At 36.7% G+C, this 26,002-nt stretch overlaps 1 protein-coding gene across 5 annotated transcripts in view; it reads right to left on the reverse strand.

The window, feature by feature from the left end:
- mbc (myoblast city) overlaps window positions 1-26,002 on the reverse strand; it is a 104,877-nt gene that overhangs the window by 22,022 nt on the left and 56,853 nt on the right. For all 5 annotated transcript variants that reach the window (XM_071589215.1, XM_071589216.1, XM_071589213.1 and 2 more), the window contains 11 exons: window positions 25,279-25,472; window positions 23,971-24,203; window positions 23,644-23,846; window positions 23,311-23,439; window positions 23,109-23,222; window positions 18,702-18,953; window positions 17,993-18,193; window positions 14,354-14,489; window positions 12,908-13,395; window positions 11,924-12,139; window positions 8,527-8,642 (listed from right to left, as the gene is read on the reverse strand). In XM_071589215.1, the coding sequence (XP_071445316.1) occupies window positions 8,527-8,642; window positions 11,924-12,139; window positions 12,908-13,395; window positions 14,354-14,489; window positions 17,993-18,193; window positions 18,702-18,953; window positions 23,109-23,222; window positions 23,311-23,439; window positions 23,644-23,846; window positions 23,971-24,203; window positions 25,279-25,472 (2,282 nt within the window). The remainder of the gene's footprint in view (window positions 1-8,526; window positions 8,643-11,923; window positions 12,140-12,907; window positions 13,396-14,353; window positions 14,490-17,992; window positions 18,194-18,701; window positions 18,954-23,108; window positions 23,223-23,310; window positions 23,440-23,643; window positions 23,847-23,970; window positions 24,204-25,278; window positions 25,473-26,002) is intronic.

The following is a 26,002-nucleotide window of genomic DNA, read 5'->3' on the forward strand; positions in this document are numbered from 1 at the left end:
TTTATTTGCGTACCATACTCTACATGACTTAGCATTAGCACTCCCATTTGCTAAGAGGAAAAAAACTGAAAATGTAACTTAATGAGAGAAAAATACAGTTAGCACCCAAAAGCAAAATTATGAAGAAAGCATCAGTAAAAAAAATACTTAAATACAACTTATAAGTTGAGAATATTTAGGCAACTATTTATGAAAACATTATTATTCCATGCATGAATAACATAGGCATATATTACCATAGAAGCAACATGCTCCCCACTAGCACTGACAAAGCCCATTAAAGTCAGAGACTATGTTTGATGCCAAAAATGGTTTCCTGATTCACCAGATGATGAAATGACATTACTGACCTACTAACTCTTTATGTACTTCATGAGTTGAAGTTTCTCCCATTTCTGAACCCAATGGAGAGAACCCAACAACTTCCTTCTACAACTCCATCCATTTTATGTACCCTTTGATTTCAACAACCAACATTGTCACTTTATAACATTCTCACTCTCAATAATTTATATCTACTGGTAATAAATACAAACACATGATTGAAATCACAATATTCTAATGATAAGCATAGATGCATGAAGTTGGTAAATTCTAAAAGTCAAAAATATGGAAGTTAATTCAATGCATAATTCTTTACTAGAATAAGAGTAAGCGGAAACATGAGCACTCTGCATCAATCAGAATGGGATTTTAAAGGACACACATAACTGTAGTTGACCTAGTGTCATAAAATACAGGATGAAATTCTTCACATGGGACATCATAAAGGGAATTTATTGTAATATGAATAGAATGGACCCTTAATGTTGATAACTTTAAAATGCTGAGTGTAAATTTTATCATAGCTCATAGTGATATTGATAATGCTAATTTATTTCCGATGACAATCCTCTTCAAATTTAAAGATTTAAGCTCTAGCTAACGACACCTTGAAAAAATTAAAGCATACTGGCATGCTCAACGGCTGCAATCTTTATGTGATAACTCCTACATCAACGAAAGTTTGCAGTGACTCCCTTCTATTTCCAATTCATGTATTGTTCAATAAGTTATTTCAGATGGGTGTTTTCCTGAGCGTCTTAAATTATTGCTCCCATCTTTAAACATGGCGATAAGAGCAATATTAAAAATTATCATCCTGAAGTCATTCAATCTTGTCTGGTAATATTAGTTGAGAGTCTTGGGATTTAATTAATCACAAATTTGAGTGATGAAAATGGCATTTAGTTTGGCAAGGTAAATTGAGGAGTAAAATGATTCTGCATATATATTATATTCCTTTTATTCATTTTAAGAAAATGCCCTTAGTAATGCTATTTTTAATTTTCCTCCTATTTTTACAATTTCAAGAATATTGCACAAATGGTAAGTGGAGAGCAAATCAATGACCGACCCCTTTATGAGTACCTATCAGGGGCCCTTGTTAATCCAGGAATTATATCAATAATTAACCAGGTAAGAATACCACCACTGAGTGACTGAGTGAATGCCTCCAGGAAGGTTGGCTTGGCTCGGGAAGCACATGCCGAAACAGGCACAATCGCAATGCCATGGATTAATTTACATTCCCTGCCATCCCAACCACTTGTTTCCCCTCACTTCAAAAAAACCTCTTCCCATTATTTTTTGTGCACTTGCTTCTAATGACAGTAGAAAACATCGTTTAGAGGTCAGGGACATGCTGCTATTTGTCCTTCTTCATTTGAAAGTGGTGCAGTTTGAAATGTTTTCATTTTCCTTCAAGTATTAGTTCCTAATAAAAAGCAGAGGGAGCATAAATCCATTGGTCATAGATTAGAATGCCGGTTGATTCCTCCACAGAGCTATTTTCAAGCTTTGGCAGGCACATTCAACGCTCTATTAATTAGGGATTTGACGCAACTGAGGGCCTCCATGGCAATCTCAGAATCCACTCAATTACTTCTCCCTCCACTTGAGGCACAAAAAATATTATTTTGTCTTTTACAGGATTCGTTTGAACTTCTGTTTATCCCTTTCTTGAATCTGTCCTTACCATGAAGGAACAAAGGGTTCTTTCTCATTTAATTAAACAGTCCACAGCCTTGTATGCATACGCAGACTGGTAGATCCAGCAATTGAAGCATGCACCTTGAGACTTTTTTCATGACATGATATTTCTTTTATCTGGTTCCAATAAATCAAAAAATAAATACCATGCACTGTACAACTAAATAAATTTGATTATACAAAATTACATTTTAATTTTTACCAACTTTGGTCTTCTCTTCACTATCCCCACAAAATTTGGCCTGGATACCCTCCCACATCCCCCAAGAGTAAACCCTGGAAACAGCCCAGCTCCCAGAGTGGAGGGATACACACGGTGGATATATCACACAGACAAGTAATGTTATAATAGGGATAAGCAGATAGACAGGAGACAGTTGTTCAGCATCAACTAATGGGTTACTTTTTCTGAAAATTTCAGGATTTGTAGAACTAATAGAATAAACTTCGTGAAATAATGTCGACTCAAGTCGGAAGTGTCAAGGACTTGATGAGAAAGATGCCTGAAAATTTCTATTTTTGCTCATTGATTATGAGTTTCGAAAAATTGAAACTGACAACCTACAAATGGTAACGACTTCAAACCTCAGTACTGTACTTACGCACACTACTATTCTAAAAAAAAGGGATTTTGATCCAAGAGTCTCTGATTTGACGTAAAACATTCTAAAATATTTCCAGTTTCTATCTGCACGCCAAGGCATTTCTTTTTCCATAAAGAATTTGACATGGATGAAGGATTTAAAAAAAAGAGCGAGTAGCCTCCGTTCCCCAGAAACATATTGAGGTCTGTCCAGAAAGTAACTTACGTTTGCATGTAGCGAGCGAAGTAGTGGGGGGAGTTGAATGCTTGCTGTATTGAAATACACACACACACACACACACACACACACACACACACACACACACACACACACACACGCAATAAGGCAGTATGCCTCAAACTGTAGTGTATACAGGACCACACCCCTTGCTGTTTGTTCACAGCAGCAAGTCAAAATGAACAATACAATTGGCAATCCCGCCAAATGTAAAATCCATTTAGTGATAAGGTTTATACCCGCTGACATTCATCAGGAAATTAATGCCATACACCAACTAAGTGACGAGAGACTGTTGCGCATCAGTAATGTCGTTAGTTTAAGAGTGAATGGACAAATATCTATCATATCCAAGAACTGGCCATCCGTCAGTTAATCTGTCACAAGGCTAGGCTGACCACTGCAGTATCACCATTGTGAACATTGGTGCTGTGGTCATTCTGAACCACTCATCTGGGTATGCCATATATATGCATCATGAGGAGATAATCCTTGGACAAGTATGCCGTGCATATACGTCACACGGATTTTATGTTCATTTTCAATGGTAATGGCCGCTGCTTTTCTTGATTTTTGTTAACGATTTGAACCGCGAAGTGAAAAGTAAAATTAGGATGTTCGCGGATGACACGGTGATCTATCGGGAGATATCTGGGGATGAGGATCGTTTTATTCTAGCGCAGGATTTAGATTGCATTACTTAATGGTGTTCTAACTGGGGATTGACTCTAAATTATAATAAATGTTCAGTGGTAAATTTCTTTAAAAGATCAACGGGATTTGCTTACAAATTAGCTGGAGGTGACCTAGCAGTAGTTGATACGGTAAAATACCTAGGTGTCACATTCACAACAGACTTAACTTGGGGGACTCACATACGTAAAGTCTGAGGTCAAGCTTATAAAAAATTGGGATTTATTAGACGCATTGTCGGCAAAAGTGACTCGAAGGTCAAGGAACGTTGTTACCACACTCTTCTAAGGCCTCATTTAGAATACGCATGCAGCGTGTGGGATCCGAGTGAAAAAGGTCTCATTCGGGAAATTGAGAAGGTTCAACGCCGGGCAGCCCGTTTTGTAAAAAATTCCTACGATAAAACGCAAAGCGTCACCGAAATGCTCATGGATTTGGGCAGTGTAGATATAATGCCATGGTATTTCGTCACGCAACTGCCGCCACTCGCAGATTTACCCAATGAGTTCACTTTCTGCCCATTAGATGGAACTTCAGACATTTTCTTGCGTCCCTATGCGTCTTTTAGCGAAGCTATGTCGCTGTCTTTGGGTTGCATTCTCATTGCCCTTTCTTTAGATATGTGAAAGTCAGTCAGGCTATGTATGGAATTTTTTGATTTATACGGGAAAAGACAATGTATTCAGACAAATGTAAAGAAGAGAATGTCACCGCCAGGATCATCCTTGATTTAGCAGATAATCGGCTAGGTAAGGGCCATAATATATATTCAAACAATTTGTACCCTAGCCCTAGATTAGTGGACACGTTATCTGAGAATAGAACGGATGTGGTTGGGATTATGGGTAAAGAGATGGAGATGAAATGGAAGGACAAAAGAGATGTGATAATGGTGAGCACATTTCATGGAACTGAAATGTGCATAAGGGAAAAATGTGGTACAAGACTACAGTACAGAATATGGGTTGGGTTGATAGAAGCAATGGACTCATGAACACGTACAAATTTGTGAGATATCGACCAAAGAAATACTATCAAAAAATATTTCCGCACTTGATGGACATGAGAATGTTGAATGCGTATGCCATTTATAAAAAGAATAAGAGGGAAACTGAATCGAAAAGAGTTTCTATTCTCGCTCGCTGAAATATTGATAGCGAAGCATGGGAAAGATGCCCAAATTGTCCAAGGAAGGCCATCTAAACCCCCTAGGCCATCTCGCCTTACCGAGAGATATTCTATTGATACTGTCTCCCCAGCAACCAAAAAGCGCCCCGGGAAAAGATGTAATGTGTGCCACAAAGCGGGGGAAAGGAAGGAAACAAATGTTGGTGTTCTGATTGTGTCCTGCTCCATGTTTCAGAGTATAACATTCTGATAATGATTTATAAAAATAGATATTCATTGAATTTAAAAATAAATCCTTTTTTTGTGAGTAAAACTAATAGATGCACAGCAAATTTAAAATAAAGGTTATGATATTCCATACACTTTTTTTTAGAATTTCACTTCTCTTCATGTTTGCTTCAAACAATTTCATTTCGACCGGTAGTTTTTATTTTTTTATTTGATGGTTGCATAAAAAGAAAAGTGTTTTTGTGTAGAAATGAAGAATTGTAATCGTTTAAAAAATGTTCACTCAAGAAGAGTAAAGAAAAAAAAAGAATTAATATTTATGTGTCGTTGCCTATGTTGCCCCACTTAATTTTATAAAATTTCTAACATTGTAATTTACATGTTGCCAATTTGTTGAAAAGTTCTTTTACCACTGATTAAACCATATATCTTAAATACCATTCATTCTACACTAACGTTTCCATTAATTGTACGAATTAGTAAATTGTAATTGTTTATAACTTTGTTAAATAATCAATGTTTATCATTGATATAAAAATTTAAACAATATTTTTTCATCATTTCAAATGACCACTGAAAACATTCGTTTTATACTGCAAAAAAATAATACAATGTTTGTGATTAATCATCCTACAACAAAAATAGAAATTTGAGCTCAGTGTAAAATTAAATACCCACCACGAGAATTGGACATGGAAAAATTAAATACCCAGATGAGTGGTTAAACTGAGAATGTACCACAGGCCCACTCTGCCTTCACTCATCACTCTTCCGCCTCCGTACACACTTCATAAAGTTGCCTATGAATATTTCAATTGGCTTGTGGTTTTTTGCCAGTAAAAACCTAATCACACTTCACAACTGGAGGGATTTTCCATTGCAGCGTACATTTCAATATTTTGCAGTGAGCCAAACCTCTCACAAAAGTGTGAGAAGACCCACAGTCTGCTCACACTATCACGGCAGGATGCGTGCACTGAGTATAAGGATGTTTAGACACACCAAGATGGTGAATCTAGCCCTACCCACCGCCACGCAAGGCTGAAACATAAGTTACTTTCTTGAAAACCCTCGTAAAATCTTGGGAGGAGTGTCACACAATAGAAAAAATTACCAATACTTTAATTGAATCGATTTAAATTATATTGCAGCCTAATAAGGCCATTACAGTGTTTAGGTTTTAACATAAATACTGTTGCATTGCCACATGCAAATGAAATTTAGCAATAAGTGGAAACTAACATCATATTTCAGAACCCAGCTAATTCATATATTATGAATGAATAAGGATTTTGTGGTTAGAATGGATAAGAGAAATAGAAAGATTGAGAATAAAAATAACTTTAAAAAACAGAATGGACTTGATATGAGAATTGGCATTTAGATATACATTTCCATTTTCTACATGAAATGAATGTAAACATGAGCTGAGGTCAAAAGGCATACATTAAGATCAATGAATCATGAAATTCTATTTTCAAAGTTCCTTAATACCATTTATGTAAAAATGCCGAAAGAATCCAAGCATATTCCTTGTATTATACATATTATAAGATATTATACTATAAAAAACAGGGTTACTACTTTGGACCCATGAGGATATAAAACAGAAATACCATGTGGTTTTTGGCCACATTCAGAAAACCCTTGAAAAGTTATACTTCACCTCCAGATATATCAGATTTGTTTCTAGAATTTCTCTAAATAGTTTTATCCAATGATAAAATTAATATTAAAATTATAATAAAATGATCATAGCTTGGCATTTCCTCTTGGCAACAACTAATTGTTAACTATATTTGTCATAATAATTTAAACAACAAGTAATAACATAAATTTTTATCAGTGCATATTGTTCAAGATGGATTGCCCTATTTGTTTAGAAGGAAAAATCCATAACTGATACTTGAGGCTATACTTGAGGGTCATCTCAAATCAAATCAGTGGAATAAACTAGCTTACAATTGCGATCAAAGATCTGGAGACCTGCCAAAATCATTCACAGCAAAAGGGCTGACTACCTGAGTCTTGGATTCACCCCAGAGAAATTTCAGAATTTCTGCTATTTGCTGACACGTAAAACAGTTTTCTATTAATTAGAGATTTTTATATGAAATAAAGAATAGACACACATTGATTACATACTTATTTCTATACACTTATGCTAACAAAAAAATTATCATGAAAGTTTCAAACAGTTGCAATAAAAATATAAAAATATTCTGTTTAACTAAGAAGAAACACAGTTATCATCCCAAAGGTCGGTTTGGTAGGTGACGGTAGAGTTCACCCGGTACTAAGCCCTACACGGCATGTGTAATTCACACATCAGGGTACGGGGGCCAGTTCCTTTCCCTGTGCCAGTTATGGTTTCCCAGGAAAATCTGGCACCAGAAAAAATCAATAGCTTGGGTGAAGCTGCAGGTGCCCAGAGTGCCTTGCCCCGGAATCGAACCCAGGCCCTCCGGTCACCAGTCCAATACTCTATCCCTGGACTACCGTGACCCATTCTGATTAAATAATCACTAAAATACAATCCAGAATGGAAGTGAAACACTACGGACATATAAAGCTTTCCTTAACCCAAGCATTGCATTAAAACTAAAATCCATGTGCCCGTACGTACATATAAAATTGAAAAAAAGTGAGAGAACACTAAAAACATAAAAATTAAAGCATGTAGCTAACTTGTACAGTCCTAAGAATTAATATTTATGGTATAAAACCTGGGATAAGGAACAAAATATTTAAAACTCTCTTAAAAGTAGAGTTACTTCACATGGGAACTGGTTATTTAGGTGTCGAAATTCATTTGGCCTTGAGAACCAAAATCTAAAAACCTGAAATGGAGGAAAATGTTTAGGGATTTATTTTGTAGAAATCATACATCACGGAGATAATGAAAACACTTGGTTTGATCCACTTGATGCCATATCTATAACTGGATATAACCAAGTATTTTCCTTCTCTCCATCTATTACCTGTGCCAAGGCATTGTGCTGAATATTATAACATACTCAAAGCCACAGAGATTTTACATTATTTTATAACTGGATGCTTTCCTGACTGTTGGTAATAAAGTGCTTTTGCATCAGATACCATGTTTAACCAATATAGAATTGGCTGGCAATCAAAAACCATAGGCATCAGTGACGGGCCAATATTGAAATATATCCCATCCTATGAATATGTTGTTATATATTAACAATACGCAAACCTAATTAACATCGTGATTATAGCCACATTATTTTGGAACCCACAAGGTATACTCTATAATTGCTATTTAAAAAATATAATATTGACATTTATTTTCCCAATATAGTATCCCGATGGATTGAGAAGATAAATAAATTGCAAAATACACACATTTCAATTTGATTTTCTTTTGCACACTACCATGCAACAGTAAATCTCTCATAAAAATGTGATGGCTTTGATGAGAAAAAAATTGCTCACAGTTACAATATAAATATTAAACAAGCATAGACACATAATACACCATGTATAAACATCAGGAAAGTCAAAATCAAGTTTACAATAGGTACAAGAACAGGATTTGGAACTAAAAATCAACCATTACCAATCAGAGGTAGTTGAAATGAATGAATAAAAACAAATTACTCACTCAGAAGATGAGAGACTGACTTCGGAGAGGCGGTTATGTTCAGAGCTGGAAGTGTTGCGACTGAAATTCTTTCTCATGGTCACTGACTGCGGGATCTCAAACTTCAAGTCACACGTCTGAAATGATAGGGCATTTGGAATTGTAAAGCATGGCATGCTATTAACACAAACTACCATTTATAGACTAGAGCGCAACAACAGCCAGGCACGGCAACATACATGGGCCAAAGAGGTGTGAGATTTGAGGAAAGAATAGTAGAAGGGAAATTGCATGCCAAGAGAGGATCACATACCCTATGCCCACCACCTTCAGCTCACTTTCTCCTCCAACTGCAACCCCTCCCCAACCCAAATTTCCCCACAATGCCATTCTAATCTGCTGCATATTGTAACACTGTGTACTGGATGATGTCACAATGTGTCAGAACCAAGGTGAAACTAAATACAAGCCATGCGGAAAACATCTTTCCTTATTTCAATTCAAGGACAGAAGGCTTATTCTCATAAAACTTTCAGGGTTGCGTTTCCACCGGACAATAGATTGGTATGCTAATTTTAACACCAAAAGAAGGATATTACTCACACATACTGTTTAGAGTCGATGAAGTGAGCTTTTCAAAATAAGTGAAATACTTTGAAATCACCCTCTCCTTGCTCCTAACATTGGGAAAATAAGTAAGTAATATAATCAGTGCTGCTTTGAGGAAAAATGTGAATTCTATGAAATCCCATCTTAAAGAGTTATGCCTCTAAAATACTCTTCCAAACCAAAACCTAACCCTCCTCTAAGAAATCTCTAGCCCTTCTATAAGGGACATTTTATTTTGCTTCTTTTATTGACTTGCATTTCTTGTTTTTTCCTGGAGGGGCTTGAGGCAGCTTTGGTGCATTTATTGTTTTCTCCTGGAGGACAATGAAGAAGCACAGCCAAACAATCACTAACTTGCAACTTGGAATATTTCTGCTCCCAAGACATTAAATTTTTTTGCAATGGTTTGTCACAAAAAGGTATATGAGATTTGTGAAATTATTATTATAGGTATTCTGCTGATTAAGGTAGGTTTTGAATGGACATAGACTATAAAAGAATGCTCCAATACATTTACCTACCTCTCATAACAAAAAAGCATAATATGGCATCCAACATTACATACAGTAAGTCTCTGATGAATTCTGCATACTTCCTTCTTCCCATTACTCCATCCAACGTCCCTATCCTATTCCTTCCCTTTCCTTGTTCGCCTAACGTCTTCCTCTCTATCGCAGCCTTCAACATCTCACTGCCAATCAATTTTCCCTCCATACATTATTTCTTCTAATAATACCTTATCCTACCCCACCTTCCTCATTTGTTTTCTTCTCTGTCCATTTCACCTTCTCCATTCTTCTCCACACCCACATTTCAAAAGCCTCCAGTCTACGTCCATCCTCCTGCTTCAATGACCACGTTTCCGTGCCATACATAACCACAATCCATATCAAAGTTTTAACGAGCCTTTTCTTAACATCCTTACTCAACGTCCCTGTCATCGAGTCCCACCTCCTTGTGCAAGCTTCTTTTCCTAATGCAATTCTTTTCCTTATGTCCCTACTACTTTGACCGTGTTGGTCTAAAACACTTCCAAGACATTCAAACTGCTCCATCTGTTCTAATTTTTGCCTCCAATTTTGACGTTTAGCTTAGCCTTTCTCCGACTGGAAAACCCCATAACCTTTGATTTGTTTACATTTATTCTAATCCCATATCTATCGCACTGATTTTCCAATGAGCTCAGCAAAGTTGGTTAACCCCCTGCCTGACTGACAAACTAAAGCTTGGTCATCAGCAAACCTTATTGATTTTACCATTTCCCTGCTGACTTTCTTTTCTACCTCCAGTTCTTCCCATGCTTCTTTTACCATTTCCTCTGCATACAAGTTGAACAGCAATGGTGATAATGGACAACTCTCCCTTACACCTCTTCCTAACACTGCCCATCCGGGATCTCCATCTCCCACTCACACCTGAGCAGTCTGAGACATGTACAGGTTGCAGATTAGCCTCCAGTCCCTCCAATCTATTAATATTTTCTGCAATACATTCATTAAATTTTTCCAATTTACTCTATCACACACCTTGAAATGCACAAAACAGAAAAATGCATCCGATTGTATTTGCCCGTTTTTAATACAATGTTCCTCTCTATTAATGGCCTCATAACTACTATGGCATAACGTGTGCCTCTCCCCTTCCTGAACCCAAACTGATCATCCCCTAAGTAATCATTTGCCCTACTCTTTATACTTTTGTTTATGATTCTTAGAACAACTTAAGCTGGGTGGCTTAAATCAAACTTATTGTTCTGTAGTCCTCACCTGATGTAGCCTTTATCTTTTTTGGAATAGGAACTAACACTGATCTCATAAAGTCTTCTGGCCAGATTCCTTCCTCATAGATAGTACGAATCAGTCCATATACTCTTCCTCCCACATTTCCCTAAACCTTTCAGTAGTTTCCCGAGAACGTTGTCCATCCCCACTGCCTCTCTTTGATTTCAATTCCCTTTCAGCCATTTTTATCTTGGCATCCATTATGCCTGGACCTAAGCTATCTTCATCCAAATCACATTTTCTTCCTCAGTCTAACCTTGCTGGCCTAATGTCTTACCATATAGTTGCCCCTATGTATCCCTTCCATCTCTAATGGGCCTTTTCTGGTTCCATTAATATTTTTCCTGACACATCTATGATTGTTGATGAAGATTTTCCCTTCTTACTTCCAGACAATGCTTTTACCTTCTGGTGCAGTGCACCAATTTCCCCCTTCTCTGTAAACTTATGATATCCTCGTACTGCATCTTCCATAATGCTTCTTTCACCCATTTCTTTCGCAACTCAGTTTATTATTTCACTCTTCACACTTCCATGTACCTAACTCTTTGTTTATATTCTTCCATTTCCTTCTCGTCTATCTTTGCAATCATTTCGTCCATAATCCATGGTTCCCTTGTCATCTGCCCATTTACTATTCCTATAGTTTCTTTTATGGCTTTCGATATCCCTTATTTGATATATTCCAATTTTTTTTAGTACCCAGCTCCCTTTCCTCACTCATAATTTTCCCTACAGTCTTTTTATACTCCTTCCTTGTCAATTTGGTTAATGCTTTATGTTCCCTGTGTCCTCTTTTTGTTTAAATGTTATATAATCAATTAATTGTTAATTTTTATGACGTCAACTGGAGGAAATATTCCCACATTCAAAATAAATTTGTCAGGTAAACTGAACTTTGTCTTCTAAGTTTTCCATGTAGATCTAATTCTACCATAATCTGGCAGTGCTCATCCGTGGCTAATGAAATTTTTCATTCCTAAGCATTAAAATAAATACGTACACAGCAAACTGGAAAGTTCTCTCACCTTTTTCCCATACTTGTGTTCTATGTTAGCTCTCATTTCATTGAAGCATTGTTCCAATCTTTGTTGAAAAGGCTGGAGAGACGGTGGTGCACGTTGACCATGAAGCTGAATACCTATTTCCAAAAGAGGTATCTGCTCTGCAATCAAGTTCTTCAGCTTTTCTATACTTCGCAGATCCTCGGGATGATCCGTGGCATAGTCACTAGTGAAAAATGCCTGCAAATAACAAAAATAAGATGTGATGGCAGTTATATGTGCCCTTGATAACTGATATTTTTTCAATGCACAACATCTGATGTTGAAACCAAATTGAGAAAAATATAAAAATTCTTTCAGCAATTGAATGCGGATTGATTCTTGCTGGAAAACAGATATCAAAGCCATGTAAAATTGAATCACATTAAATCAAAACAATATTTCCAATGTGATAAATGAGTCAAGATATTCATAAAGAAACCATAGCTTATTGGACCTTATTTGTGAATCCTGCTGATGAGTGAAAATTAATGCATACATACAAGGAAATATTTTGTCAATTGAAATAAAATCTTGCCTTTTCTGATCCCCCATGGAATCTTGAACACTTTGCAATGGATATTACCATCTTCCACAACATTTTAGCGCAGAAATATATTAGAATAAATGTTGTTTCCACAACCAATGTTTTGCGTTTCAATTCCTATTTATTTATTTTATTTATTTATCGACTTAATTGGGCGAGGTTGAGACTAACAGTCCCTTCTTCCACCTAACCCTACATTACATACATTATATTGAACACATTCACATACAACCAAGCCCTAGATGGAAATCCACCTAGGCGGGAATCAAACCCGCGACCTTTGGGTTGGTAGGCGAGGACGTTGCCCCGCCGCCACCAAGGCCGGTAATTCCTATTCCAGTATAAATAAACAGAGGACCCAGGAATCAAAGAATTTAACAGACCCATCACTAGTTAAAACCAATCCATGAGTAAATTCTTACCTTCTCATAGTTTGCCACTCCACCATTGACGGCTGCATCTACTATCCCATTCAGTTTCAAACTTAGAGGATTCAAATGCAATGATGCATCATTACGATGGGCTACAATAAGATCCTTCAGAACCTTTTCCGTTGTTTCCATTGTCTCAATGGCATTTTGGAGAGGACTTATTTCATAGGTATCAGCGGACGTGACAGGAAACCATCTCAAAATTCCTGGCAGAGGATAAGATGTCACAAGTACTGTCCGAGCCAGCCACAGACTAGCAAATTCATTCTCCTCGGAGTTAGCGTTGGAATTGACATCACCGGCCAAGCCTGCAGTTGACCTCCTGACTTTATTCGGATCCTTCCGACGAATGGGACGGGAGAAACGAAACTTCTGAACATCATTCACACGGTGATACCTGATTATTTGCTCACACACTGGTTTTCCTGAGAATCGCTTTCGTTCATCCATGACTGGGTCAACCTTGTTGATTTGGACATCTTCAGAGGAATGTTAAGATTAGTACACATGTGATGGTGAATTAACCATAAAGCAAACAAGTGAGTGATCATTTATAGAAATATAATTTATATTTACCATCAAGGTTGAATACTCTAACCAAAATTGTTTGCTTTAGTGCATCAAATAAACACAAGGTAATTCTAAAGTAGGTCAAAAAGCAGTGAACTGGAGAGTGGGTTGGTGCAGTGGCTAGTCTACTGGATTCTTACTCAAAGGGTCCAAGTTTGAATCCCAGTGCAAACAGTTTTCATTGGCATCCCAATAAAAATTGCCTTGGCTGCAACGTGCAGAGAACTTCAAGTGCAAGCACTCTGGTGGTCGGATAAGATGCTAATCTGTGTACTCTTTGGCGACATTCATTTAGGGTGGGCTAACGTAGAAAGTGGACCTTCCCCTATTCTCTGAGACTACTACCTCTTCCACACAACCGCCACCTATCTCCATGGTGCAGATGACCTTATCTGCAGGTCATACAGGTATTCCCTAATAATTACACCCAGCAGTGAACTGTTGCGTACTTACATTCGTAGGCTTTCCTCAATGGTTTTAACTATAAATAAATTGTCAGTGAATTAATAGGGACGGAAATTGATAGTGATTGAGTATCTGATTTTTCCAAGTGGTAAAAAATAAATAGAGTAAAAGCCATAATTAAATTTGGAAACAGGTTCTGAAATGTGTGACCAATAGTTCACCAATATTATCACGGGGCACTTGCTTACATGTTTCAAAACATCAAGTGCATAGCCAAGGCCTATCTCATCTTTCATAATTTAATCCATATTTAACAGTTAGAACACCTAAAATTTTAAGAATCTAAAACATAATTTTGGCCACAAGAAAGGGAAAAAAAGTAGAATATAGGTAAATTTCACAACAAACTATTATTTTGAAACAAGCAATAATAATATATTAAATAATGCCGGAAAAGGATACATTGATGAGGGGATTCAGTTATTTCATCCCCTGGAGGAGTGAGTTTATTCATTAACTCAGCATTTGGGAGCTGGTTAAGAGTTCGGCTACAGAAATCACTCAGTCTTTCATACGGCTTCCCCCTGTAGATGAACACCTAAGTGAAAAAACATAGAAAAATTGCAATTTAGTGAACTCATTCAAAGAAGTATTTACCTAGCTTTGTAAGGACTGTGGGGAGGTTGGGATTCTACTTCTGCTAGCAACAATTCAGATATGATTTCATATTGACTACTGCCCATGCCAAAATAAATACCGTTATTCCCAGCACATAAGATGCACTGTGATTTTTTAGGTTAGAATTTATAAAAAAAATTCTTGAATCCGACAGAAAAGCATCAACGCATTTCAATGTAAAAACTTCAAACAAAAAATATAGAACATTTACATGAAAGAAATAGCAGCCTTATCGTTGTTTAATCATCACAGAATCCCAAAAATCTGTCATCACTGTTGCTAAATCATTCAGCAGTTATTTTCACTGGGGTTGTCTTTTCCTCACACACAATGTCATCTTCACTTCCTCCAAGGGCATTGCTAATTCCACATTTTGCGAGAGACATAATGATAGTCCCACTTTTGACATTCTTCCAGGGCATTTTCAACCAATCACAAATCCTGGAAATCGACATGTTTCATTCTTCCCATCCATGGGACATCATGAGTTGGTTGGTGCCTCATAACCTTTCTTTCATATTCAAGAGAGAGTTTTTGTGTTATTTTAGATCTGTTGCAAACACAGAGATTATTTCTTGTTTCTGTGTTCTGAAGAGCAATTCACAACTTCAAGATTAAATGAAATACATGATCTTCCTTAAGATACCTCAAAAACCCATGTTTAGAAATGAAGAGAAATTTCCACATGAAGAGAGGTTGGCAACAAGATGAAAGTATTATTTTATTTCCAATGTTTGGGCCCATAACCTTTGGGCATTGCCAGTCGGCAGATGGCTGCAGGCAAAATCAGTCAGCCAGTCGGCAGATGGTGACCAAACATGTATCGTGCTAGGTTTAGCACCAGAGGGCAGTAATAATTTGAATAACTAGCAACTGATTGAATCTGAGTTACTGAAATGATACGAGCTTATGTTTCTAAGCTGCTTGTGTGGGTGGTCTGTAGGATTTATGCTTTGCTTTCATATTAATTAGTTTTAAATGTATATTGTTGTTATGGTCAAATTAGCAAACGGACATAGTTAATTTTTGTACCTAATATATGATTACACTGGTGACTTGACAACATCTAGTATGCTCTAAGACATTTTTCAATGAGTTGCTACAAAGTTAAAAAATCAAATATTGAAAACCCTTGCATTAAAAGATTCCATGCTGAACCTAATACAAGATATGATACATAACATCCAGTCAATAATTTTGAATGGTAGTAATATAGTGCATTCACTAATATTGATCATTAAAAATGCCAAACTTATCATTTATTCAGGATTATTAAAAATCACTAAAAAAAGACATTTATTTCTTGAGGATGAAAAGTTGTTTGATGAAAAAAATAATTACATTGATATTCTACATATTCAGAATTATCTAAACTAGCAAGTATGAATGGTACTATGTGTTCGATTAGGGAGTACACTTAGCTTCAAATCTCATGCTTTTTCAAAATAAATAACACTCAACTGAAGAGATTTTACTGTGTTTATAATGATCATAGGGGAGGAAGAATTCATAGTTAAGAACTTGCAGTCTTCATAAAAACCTTAGCAATAGAACAATTACAAGGCATACACTACAACAGAATCGCAAATACTGAAGCCCTTAGTGGGGGAGGAAAACCCAGTTCAAGACTTCGGGAACAGGTGAGGGGGGGAGGCGGCAATAAAGAAGCTGGTTTTTGAATAGTCAAACAAATTTTGCAAATGAGTGAGAAAGATGATGTTTTCCCAAGATTTCTCAATATTCTCTTCAACAACACCACAAATATTTCCGTTGACATCAGTGTACAAGGTTTGTATAAAAAGTATCACTCACAATTTTTTCCAGAAGAGTGCATTAAGTGCTGAATTCAGATTGTCAGTCAAGTGTGCACATGATCGCAGATATCGTATTATTGGCATTGATAAGACAGTGACTGTGGACACCATTGTCACTGAAAATTTGATAATGCAAAAAATGTGCTCAACTTATCCTGAAGGTCTTTGGACGTATGACCAAAATAGCAGAGTCGAGTGTGTCTGCTAGTGAAGACCTTCTGCTGCGACAATTCCCCAACCCCCCCTACTTGGCAACCCCCCCTACTTGGCAACCCCCCCCTACTTGGCAACCCCCCCTACTTGGCAACCCCCCCTACTTGGCAACCCCCCCTACTTGGCAACCCCCCCTACTTGGCAACCCCCCCTACTTGGCAACCCCGCCTACTTGGCAACCCCCCCTACTTGGCAACCCCCCCTACTTGGCAACCCCCCCTACTTGGCAACCCCCCCTACTTGGCAACCCCCCCTACTTGGCAACCCCCCCTACTTGGCAACCCCCCCTACTTGGCAACCCCCCCTACTTGGCAACCCCCCCTACTTGGCAACCCCCCCTACTTGGCAACCCCCCCTACTTGGCAACAGCAGACTATTTCCTAATCCAAAAATTAAATCCTCCCTCAATGGACATCACCATGGGACCCTAATTGCCGTCAAAGAAGCTTGCACGCATACCCTAAACAACCTTCCGGAATCCGCCTACCAGAGAGACTTTGAGTCGTGGAGAAGCCGCTGGCAAAAGTGTGTCATTGCTCAAGGGTCATGTACTTGGAAGAATTTTGGGGAATTTAATGGCAATATCTGAAATAAATATTGTTTCCATAACTTTTCCCGATACTTTTAATACAAACCATGTAACCCATAAAATCAAATACTTCACAGGTCAATGCAACAATTTAAGTGTAAAAATCATTCGCCTTGACTGGGATTCGAACCCAGATCCCTCAATATCCGGTCGAGTGCTTTAACCACTTAAGCTACCGAGGCGTCCTCTTAAACTCTGAAATTTTGGGGCTTTTAAAGGAACAAGATGTCGTGACGAAATGCCGTACATACAATGTCACAGGCAGTCGTATTCGTGCGCGAAGCGCCACAGTCCACGAGGTTAAAGCCAACTTTAAACACTTATGGTGTTTATACTTTGACAAATTCCAAAGAAACTGCGGGAGATGCCGCAACAGTAACTTTTAACGGAGTCATCCGCTAATGTGCATTTCAATGCAACAATTTCAGAGCGTAAAAATCATTCGCCTTGACTGGGATTTGAACCCAGAACCCTCAATATCCGGTCGATGGCGGCATCTCCCGCAGTTTCTTTGGAATTTCTTTGGTACTTCACAGGTATTAAAACATTTGTATTTCATATTCATAGTTTGAAATTTTTTAAATTATATACTATAATTGTAAAAATTTCTTAAGTAACCAAAACAATATTGAAAACATTTTAATTTCAGCTTAATACAATGTCTTAAACTCATCTATTCTGAATTGCAATAGTTTTATGACAAGTTTTCTTAAAAAAATTGGAAATAGATATATTTGAGGCAATATAGCTTCAATATACATCATATGATATACATATATAATAAACTTATAGCAACACGATAATTACTTTGTTTTGCAGAAAGGCAGGAAATCCTCGACCATAGTACGCCACGCGGAAATATTCAGGCTCGGGACGCATTTGTTTCATTATACTGTCATAGTACTGTGACATCTTCTTCAAAAGCATACTGAGCTGATTGTAGTCATATGTTTCCACTTCATACTCCTTTACAAGTTCTTTACACACATCCAAAGCATACTCCCACATCTGGAAGGTCACAATTAAGTCATACTTTTACTTACAAAATAGCAACCAGTTCCTAAAGAGAATAGTTGACATTTCCAAGAGCAAATGATTTAAAATAGGAATATATGAGCACACAATTTTTTCTTCAGCTGGGTTCACAGGAGCACCAACCAAAAGAGCTTGATCATCAGGTATAATGTGCAGTTAACATCATTACGCAAGGAATCACCTCAACTGCTCTGGTCAAATGACACAAATTTATTTTAATGAATGGTGTACGTGAACTAATCAAATATCACCAGAGACTTTGAATGAAGATGCCATTTGCCACCATTTTATCAGAAAAAATATAAAAGACTATTCATTGAGATTATTCTCTTGCTTGTGCTTTAACAATGAGTAAACCTATTTTAAATGAAACATGATTTCATAGTTTTAATTATTAATTAAATTAATGAAGAATCAAATATATTTTCTATAATCTCTGGGATACTGATAAGCACAAATGAATCCACTAAAATGAACATACCTTTCCCTTGTCGAAGTAGTCTATGATGTCATAATACAAACTCTCCTTGAGCTCTCGGTGAGTTTGGCAGTTAGGATAACGATTGGATTTCAGGAGGGGAGGAAGTGAGTTATCCGACCAATTTAGTAGTTTGCTGTGCAATCTCAATGTAAATGCTGCTTCTGTGTAATTGTCACATTCAAGATGCAAATCGCATAGCTTATTTACATATCGAATATACATCTCTTTGCGATTAATTTCACTGTAAAAGTCCTGCAAGAATTAAGAAGGTGCATTAATAAAGGCAAATATAAATTATACTTAAATTATTATCAACTAAGAACTAGAATAAAGGACTGAAAATGACTAATGAGTTTCAAATGCATACTGATTAGACTAATTAGGGCATTCTATTTACAAGTGTAAATGCAAAAAACCACTTAGGCTGTGGTTGGCAGGACAACAGTATTACTGTGTTCTGCCATTACAAATGAACAGTGTGGGACCTTAAGTATTAGCCTGCCCACTGGCATTGTTGAGTGATGGTAATGAGCAAGCCAATGAATTTTTTTCTTAAGTGATGCGTAATTTTGTGATTTTTACAATGGTAGATAGGCATTTTATTTTCTGTTGGAAAAATTGGGCACTGAAACTGTGGAATGATGCAAAAGAGCTTCCAAAAATGGCACTGAGCAGACAACACAGATTTTTGTGTGATTGAGCACATTCGAAAAAGAATGAACCGTTGACTGAAGACCAACCTTGAACAGGATGTCCCTCAACCTCAAAAATGGATGAAAACATCATGAAAATTTGCAGATTGGTAATGCAAAACGGAAGGAGAACTACTGACGAACACGCAGGTTTGTCTGGGTTGTCCTGGAGTTGGCACCAGGGCTTATAGAATGAGGATTTGAAAATGAGAGGAGTTGCAGCTTAATTTGGGCCTTATCTTCTCAAAGCTGATCAAAGAGAGGACCAAATCAATGTGTATCTTTGACTGAAAGATCAGTTGAACATTGACTGGGACTTGTTTTCCAAAGTCATTACACATGACAATACCAGGCAGTATGGGTATTACGCTAAAATAAAACAGCAATCTAGTCTGTTCATTCACCTAAACCCAAAAAACCATGGCCACTGAAATCAAACATCAAATAACTGCATATTTCTTATTTTGAATGCAGAGTCCATTCTGCTGGGTCATTCTGATAACCAGGCATTCCACCAAATACTTTCAAATCATTTGCGAGATGCTATTAGAGGAAAATGCCCAGCAATGTAGCAAAGTATGGTGTGGATGAAATTCACCTACTATTCTACTCCGCCTAATCTGCAAAGCTGTCTTTGATAGCTTGACCCCACTTTCCCACACACCCATCACATTCACCCTATTCTTATTTATTTATTTAATAATTACGTTGCAATTAGGCAAATGTCCTGATGGAAATGGTCAAGTTTGGTCAATGATCACTCTTACAAGGAGAAATACACACATACACACACTAGAAAAACAGATAGGAGACAAAATATTCTTACATACAATGACACTTCCACATCACATACAAACAAACTTCCACATCACATACAAAATGCCATCCACATTACATACAAACAATGTTTTAATAACTACAATGAAGTTTATCACCCAGTGGCTGCTTTAGATTTATTCTTAGAACTCCTAAAATTGGATGGAAAGGGCTCAAACTAACCTCCAGACAGCTGGTTCCAATCAACAATAGTTCTATTTAAAAAAGAGTATTTTTCTTATTAGTTTTTTGCATCCTTATTTTTATTTTGAAACTATGGCTGTTTTTTCCCTTTAAGTTAGCCTTTTCTATCCCTTGCCATAAATCTTCTCACACTTTGTCCTTACCAACAATTCTATACATCGTGCCTAGCCTACTCCTTTTTCTTCTATTTTTCAAACTCTCCCATTTCAGTATATCTAACACTTCTGTGACACTATCTGTTCTTTTGTACCTTCCGAGTACATATCTTGCTGCCTTTCTTTGAACTTTTTCTATCTTTTTAATACGTCCCACCTCATATGGATCCCATACTATGGACGAGTATTCTAGGATAGGGATAACCAGTACCTAAGATGCTTTTTCTTTTGTGGCTACGCTACTTCCTTTTAAATTTCTCATTACCCAATGCAATACTTTAAATTCATTCTGTGTCAAATTATCTACTTGGACTTACCACCCAAGATCTCTAGTTAAGTAAATGCCTAAATATTTGCAATGACTGCTACATGGGATTCTTTCTCCAAAGAGGGTGTAAATTTCCATTTCTACATTCTTTTTATTTGAAAAATGTATATGCTTACTCTTACTTATATTAATGCCCATATTATTATTTGTAACCCAGTCACCAAGGCGATCGATGTCATTTTGTAGTATTACGCGGTCATTTACATGCTCTACCCATCTGTATAGAATGAAGTCATCAGCAAAGAGTCTTATTTGGGAATGTAAATTGTTTGATAGATTGTTTACATAAATTAGGAAGAGTAATGGCCCTAGAACACTGCCTTGAGGAACTCCTGCTAAAACGCTCGCCTCATTTGAAAATGTATCCCCTAATTTTAATAATTGAGTTCTACCCCTAAGAAAATTTTTTATCCATTGTTTTACCCTCAAATTCAATGGTAACGAATTCAACTTAAATAATAATTTGAGGCACTCAGTCAAAAGCTGCCGAAAAATCAACGATTACAGCATTCAAATCCTTTCCTTCATCTATTGTGTTGCCAATATATTGGGTAAATCCCGAAAACTGCATTTGACACAAGTATCCCGTTCTAAAACCATGTTGGTGTTTGAATAGCCATCTATCTTTTGTCAACCATTCCTGAATGTAGTCAGCAATTCTTTTTTCCCTTATTTTGCAAACAACTGAGGCTAATTTTATATCCCCTTTCTTGAAAATTGGTGTAATAATTGCTTTTTTCCAATCATTGGGCAAGGCATCATTATTTAAAGTTACTTTGAATAGATGACTCATGTACAAAGCTATTGCGGTATCACCCAGTTTTAGAATGTCAATTGATATATTATCTGGTCCCACTGACTTATTTTTCCTCATCTTCCTTATTTTTTTCATAAAATACAGGTCCTCTACAATAATACCATTTGTCGAGGGCAGTGAGCTATTTGGTGTTGTTATGCTGATGAAGTTCTCTGTCGTTTCTGAGCTATTTAGGCAAGCCTTACTTTCCTTTTTGTTATCTATTCCCTGAAAAACATCCGTAAAGCAGGAGTTGTACATATTTGCTATTTCTACAGTGTCTGCTATAATGCCATTTTCCTTAGTTTTTAATATATTCACACGTTCCCTGTTGTCTTTCCTCGTTCTCATGTATCTATAAAATTTCGTTGCATTGTCTTTCGAAATTGCATTTATAAGAAATTTTTCCTTTGACTCCTTCTTTTCCTTATTTAGGTTCCTGACCAAGGTCCTGTAATGGTGTGACATTTCTTTACTTACATTCTTTAATCTGTGTTCCTTTCTTACTGCTCTCTTGAGTTTTTTATGGTTTTGTTGTAGTACTATGGATCCGTGTTCTGTTTAAAATTTTTTATGGGAACACACTTCATTTGCCCTTCAAGAATTATTTCTTTGAATGTTTCCCATATTTTCTCCACGGTCGCTCCACTACCTGCCCATCCTGAAAACTTGCCCCTTTAAAATTCGTGAAACCCTCACCTATCTGCCTGGGTATATTGCCAAATTTTCTTTTTATCCCCCACATCTCCTTTTGTTGATCTATACCAGTCCATTTTAACACACACTGCTGCGTGATCACTTATTCTCGGTAAGACATCTACACTAATGATAGGGTTTGGAGGTCTAAGTAGAAGAACGTCGAGGGCATTTTCTCCCCTAGTGGGCTTATTTACTACCTGGGTAAACCCTTCTTCGTTAATGAGGCAATTTACCAGGTCTTGTGCCTGCCCGCCACCCGCTGTTTTGCCCCCCCACCCTACTTCTGGAAGGTTTAAATCCCCTGCTATAATGATGTTATCTTGAGGGTTTTCAAAACAGTAGTCAGCAAGGATCTCCAACGAGTGCATACCTTCGCTTGGACTTCTATACAGAGCAATTATTTTTCACCATTTGCTACTATCTGCTCCACGTATCCTTACACACATCATCTTACAGTTACTTTGTTGCCAATCTAAAAAGCTTATTATGTTGCTCTGGCTTATATGTTATTTTCTTTTGTTCAATTTTGGTGCAATAACAATGCATAATGCTCTCCATTTATTGTTTAACCTTTTTGCAGCCAATCAACCATTGCTCCAACCAACACAGCCCTATGGGCCACCAAAATGCATAAGCCCTTCCACCATGTCAAGGTTAGCATTTCATGGGAGGTAATTAACAGATCAAATTAATACAGATTTTCTATTCTGTACTTACCAAAAGATTAACAGTGCAGCTCATTCGATTCTCCTTGTTTTCATCATTTATGATAAATCTGTATTCTAACAATCTTTCCATCAGCCTTGTTACTGTTTTTACAAATTTTATTCCCTAAAAAATAAAGGTACACTTTCTATCAAATGTATCCCCATAACCTCTAGGCATAAATGATATGAAACTGATTAAAAACTGTACTTACCAAGTCCTTCATGGTAGCATGACTATCACAATGAGTATACATAATACTGTAGAAAAGATCTTTGTAATGCTCATCTCCCCTTCCTCCTTCCACCAAAATGTCCAACTTTGCTATCATTTCATTTTCAAACTGAAACAATCATCAAAAATTAGACTGAAGACTTGGCAGGGAAGTAAGCACAAAAGAGCTCATGGAAACCCTAAAAAAGGTCAACCATGGTTTAGCTACTTCCTGGCCACTGTTTTAGCAATTATGCTTCAGCAAAAATTTCCAATAGAGAGGAATGATGGAGAAAATAAGACAATAATTTTAAAACAACTAAATCAAAATTACCTCAGAAAAATTAGCTTTAATGTTGGTTGAATCTCTTTTGGTATCAGAAAAACTTTCACCAATATTCCTCGAGGAATAAAATTCGCACTGCATCATATCGAAAAATATTGGGATTGTGGCTTTCCTTAGCTCAGTTTCAGGGATGAGAGTCATTTCAAGGAATGGTCCAACAAGTGAGGGAACAAAGTGAATCTTGTATTGCCCTGAGGAAATGAACATTTCAAAACTGAATAACCATGTGTGCAATCACCATAACAGAATGACACCAAATACATAAACAGGCAATGCCAAACATGCAAGAACTTGCAGTTAATGGTTTCTACTTACCCAGGTTAAACCACATGCTTCGAATTTCGAACCCGGTTTCCCTTCTCATATCTTTATAGCGCATTATTATTCGTGATCGCTTGTTTTGTGAGAAGTTGTCCAATTGAAGGGCGGGCTGAGTTAAAAATGCTATGGCACAATGAAAGAAATTACTCCATGCTTGTTGCTCAAATGACTGAGAGAAACGGTCTCGTATTGTGTGAGAGAAATATCTCAGGGACTTTAGAATCACACTGAAAGAAAAATGTTCACATAACCAATTGAGCTGCACCTTTAATATTTTATAACATTAATACGTTGAAGCACAGTAATTACAAATAAGTCATCAACCTCCTTTGGCGAAACTGTATAAATCATACATAGCATGATTTTCAATGACTAAATAAACTGAATTCAAAATGAAAATTACAAAAGCACTCTTATATAGACAGATTTAATACCTATTAAACATTAAATGTGTGCATTCTTGGGAAAAAGCGCAATTTCATTGTCTTTGGCGGTCACATTTTAGTTTGAAGAGTACTTAACTATGAATTCTATTGAAATAAAAATGGCTCAGCAAGGTTCATTGCACAATAAACAGATAACAAGTTAACAATATTAAAGGGCATAAATAAGGGTGAAACTTACAGAAGGAGTGTACTTTTATTTGGATATGAGATTTTGACAAGAAATTCTGACGTGAATGAAATCCTCCATTTAGAAAATAAAGGGTATTGGGGCCATTAGAAATTTTAAAAAAGCATCCATGTGAGGGTGAACTAGTTAATGACATTTTGAATCCCTCCCACTCCCCCCTCCTTGATCTACCACTTTTTAATGTCCTGTGCTCACCACAGGAAGTATCCCCCTCCCAAATAAACCCCCATTTACAGCCAACTATTAACACCAAAAGCTCTACTTCCCTTTCCTTCCCATCTACATTTTAACCCCTCCACCCTCCCTTCCCCTCCCACTCTGACCAACCCCTACATCCCCTACTCTGAAGGTATATATACAAAACTGGCTTCTGTACAAACTACCTGATGATGACGTCCAATGCTGAACCCTAGGTAGTGTTTTAAATAGTGTGTGTGGAATTATGAAGTTACTTCCTTCAACTCATAATTTGTGTAAATTCCATTTCCATAAAGTTATGCCTGAGACAACAAATACAGTGATCGCATCATATTTTAATGGGATGTCTTCATATTTTAGGGATTTATATACAATATATACAACACTATTTTCCTAGGAAATTAGCAGACTGAAATGTTAAATACATTGTGCCATATTAGCAGAAGTGAGCCAAGGAAAATACAAAATTACCTGCTCTGCAGCATTATCATTTCACACCAATCTTTAGCATAAACAGGCCTGGATACCAGGTCTTTGAACACCAATAATATTTCCATTAAGAAATCAAGAAGATCAGTATTTGTACTAAAATGGTTTATATACAACTGAAAATGAATTGGTGTCATTTGTCGGAATATTGCTATCATCACAGCTACTAAATTTCCCTGTAAAAAATTAAAAGAAGATTGAGAATTATTTCTAACATATGACACTTCATAAATAGTAAGGTTTGAAATCAGAACATACAATTTTCCTCTATTGACATCCATAAATTTTTGCAATTTTTTATGGAACATGAATCACTATTTTACAGCGACTTCTTCATTTCTTACGATTCCAAGGCATATAGCACAATATTCTCATATCATTCTTTCAAATCCTATGCCAATGTTACAAGGATCTTCATCGATACAATTACTCTCCCAACAAGAGACTTTAGAGATTATAGTTACAAAAATATACCGCATTATATGTGAGCCAAAATCCATATTTTAAAATTCAAACAACCTCACTAAAATTTTGATTTTTTTAGCAAATTTCTGTTTCCAAGGAGTACATTAAAAACTTTCAGGATAAAACATGGATTAAATGAACAGCTATAGAGAATAGAGAATCCGTGTTTCACAAATAACAATACAACATCTATCTTCCCCTCATTGACTTATTTCTGTATCCCTTTACAAATTTGGCAAGA

This window comes from Hetaerina americana, unplaced genomic scaffold, assembly GCF_022747635.1.
Source record: "Hetaerina americana unplaced genomic scaffold, ioHetAmer1.1.p SCAF_34, whole genome shotgun sequence".
NCBI lineage: Eukaryota > Metazoa > Arthropoda > Insecta > Odonata > Calopterygidae > Hetaerina > Hetaerina americana.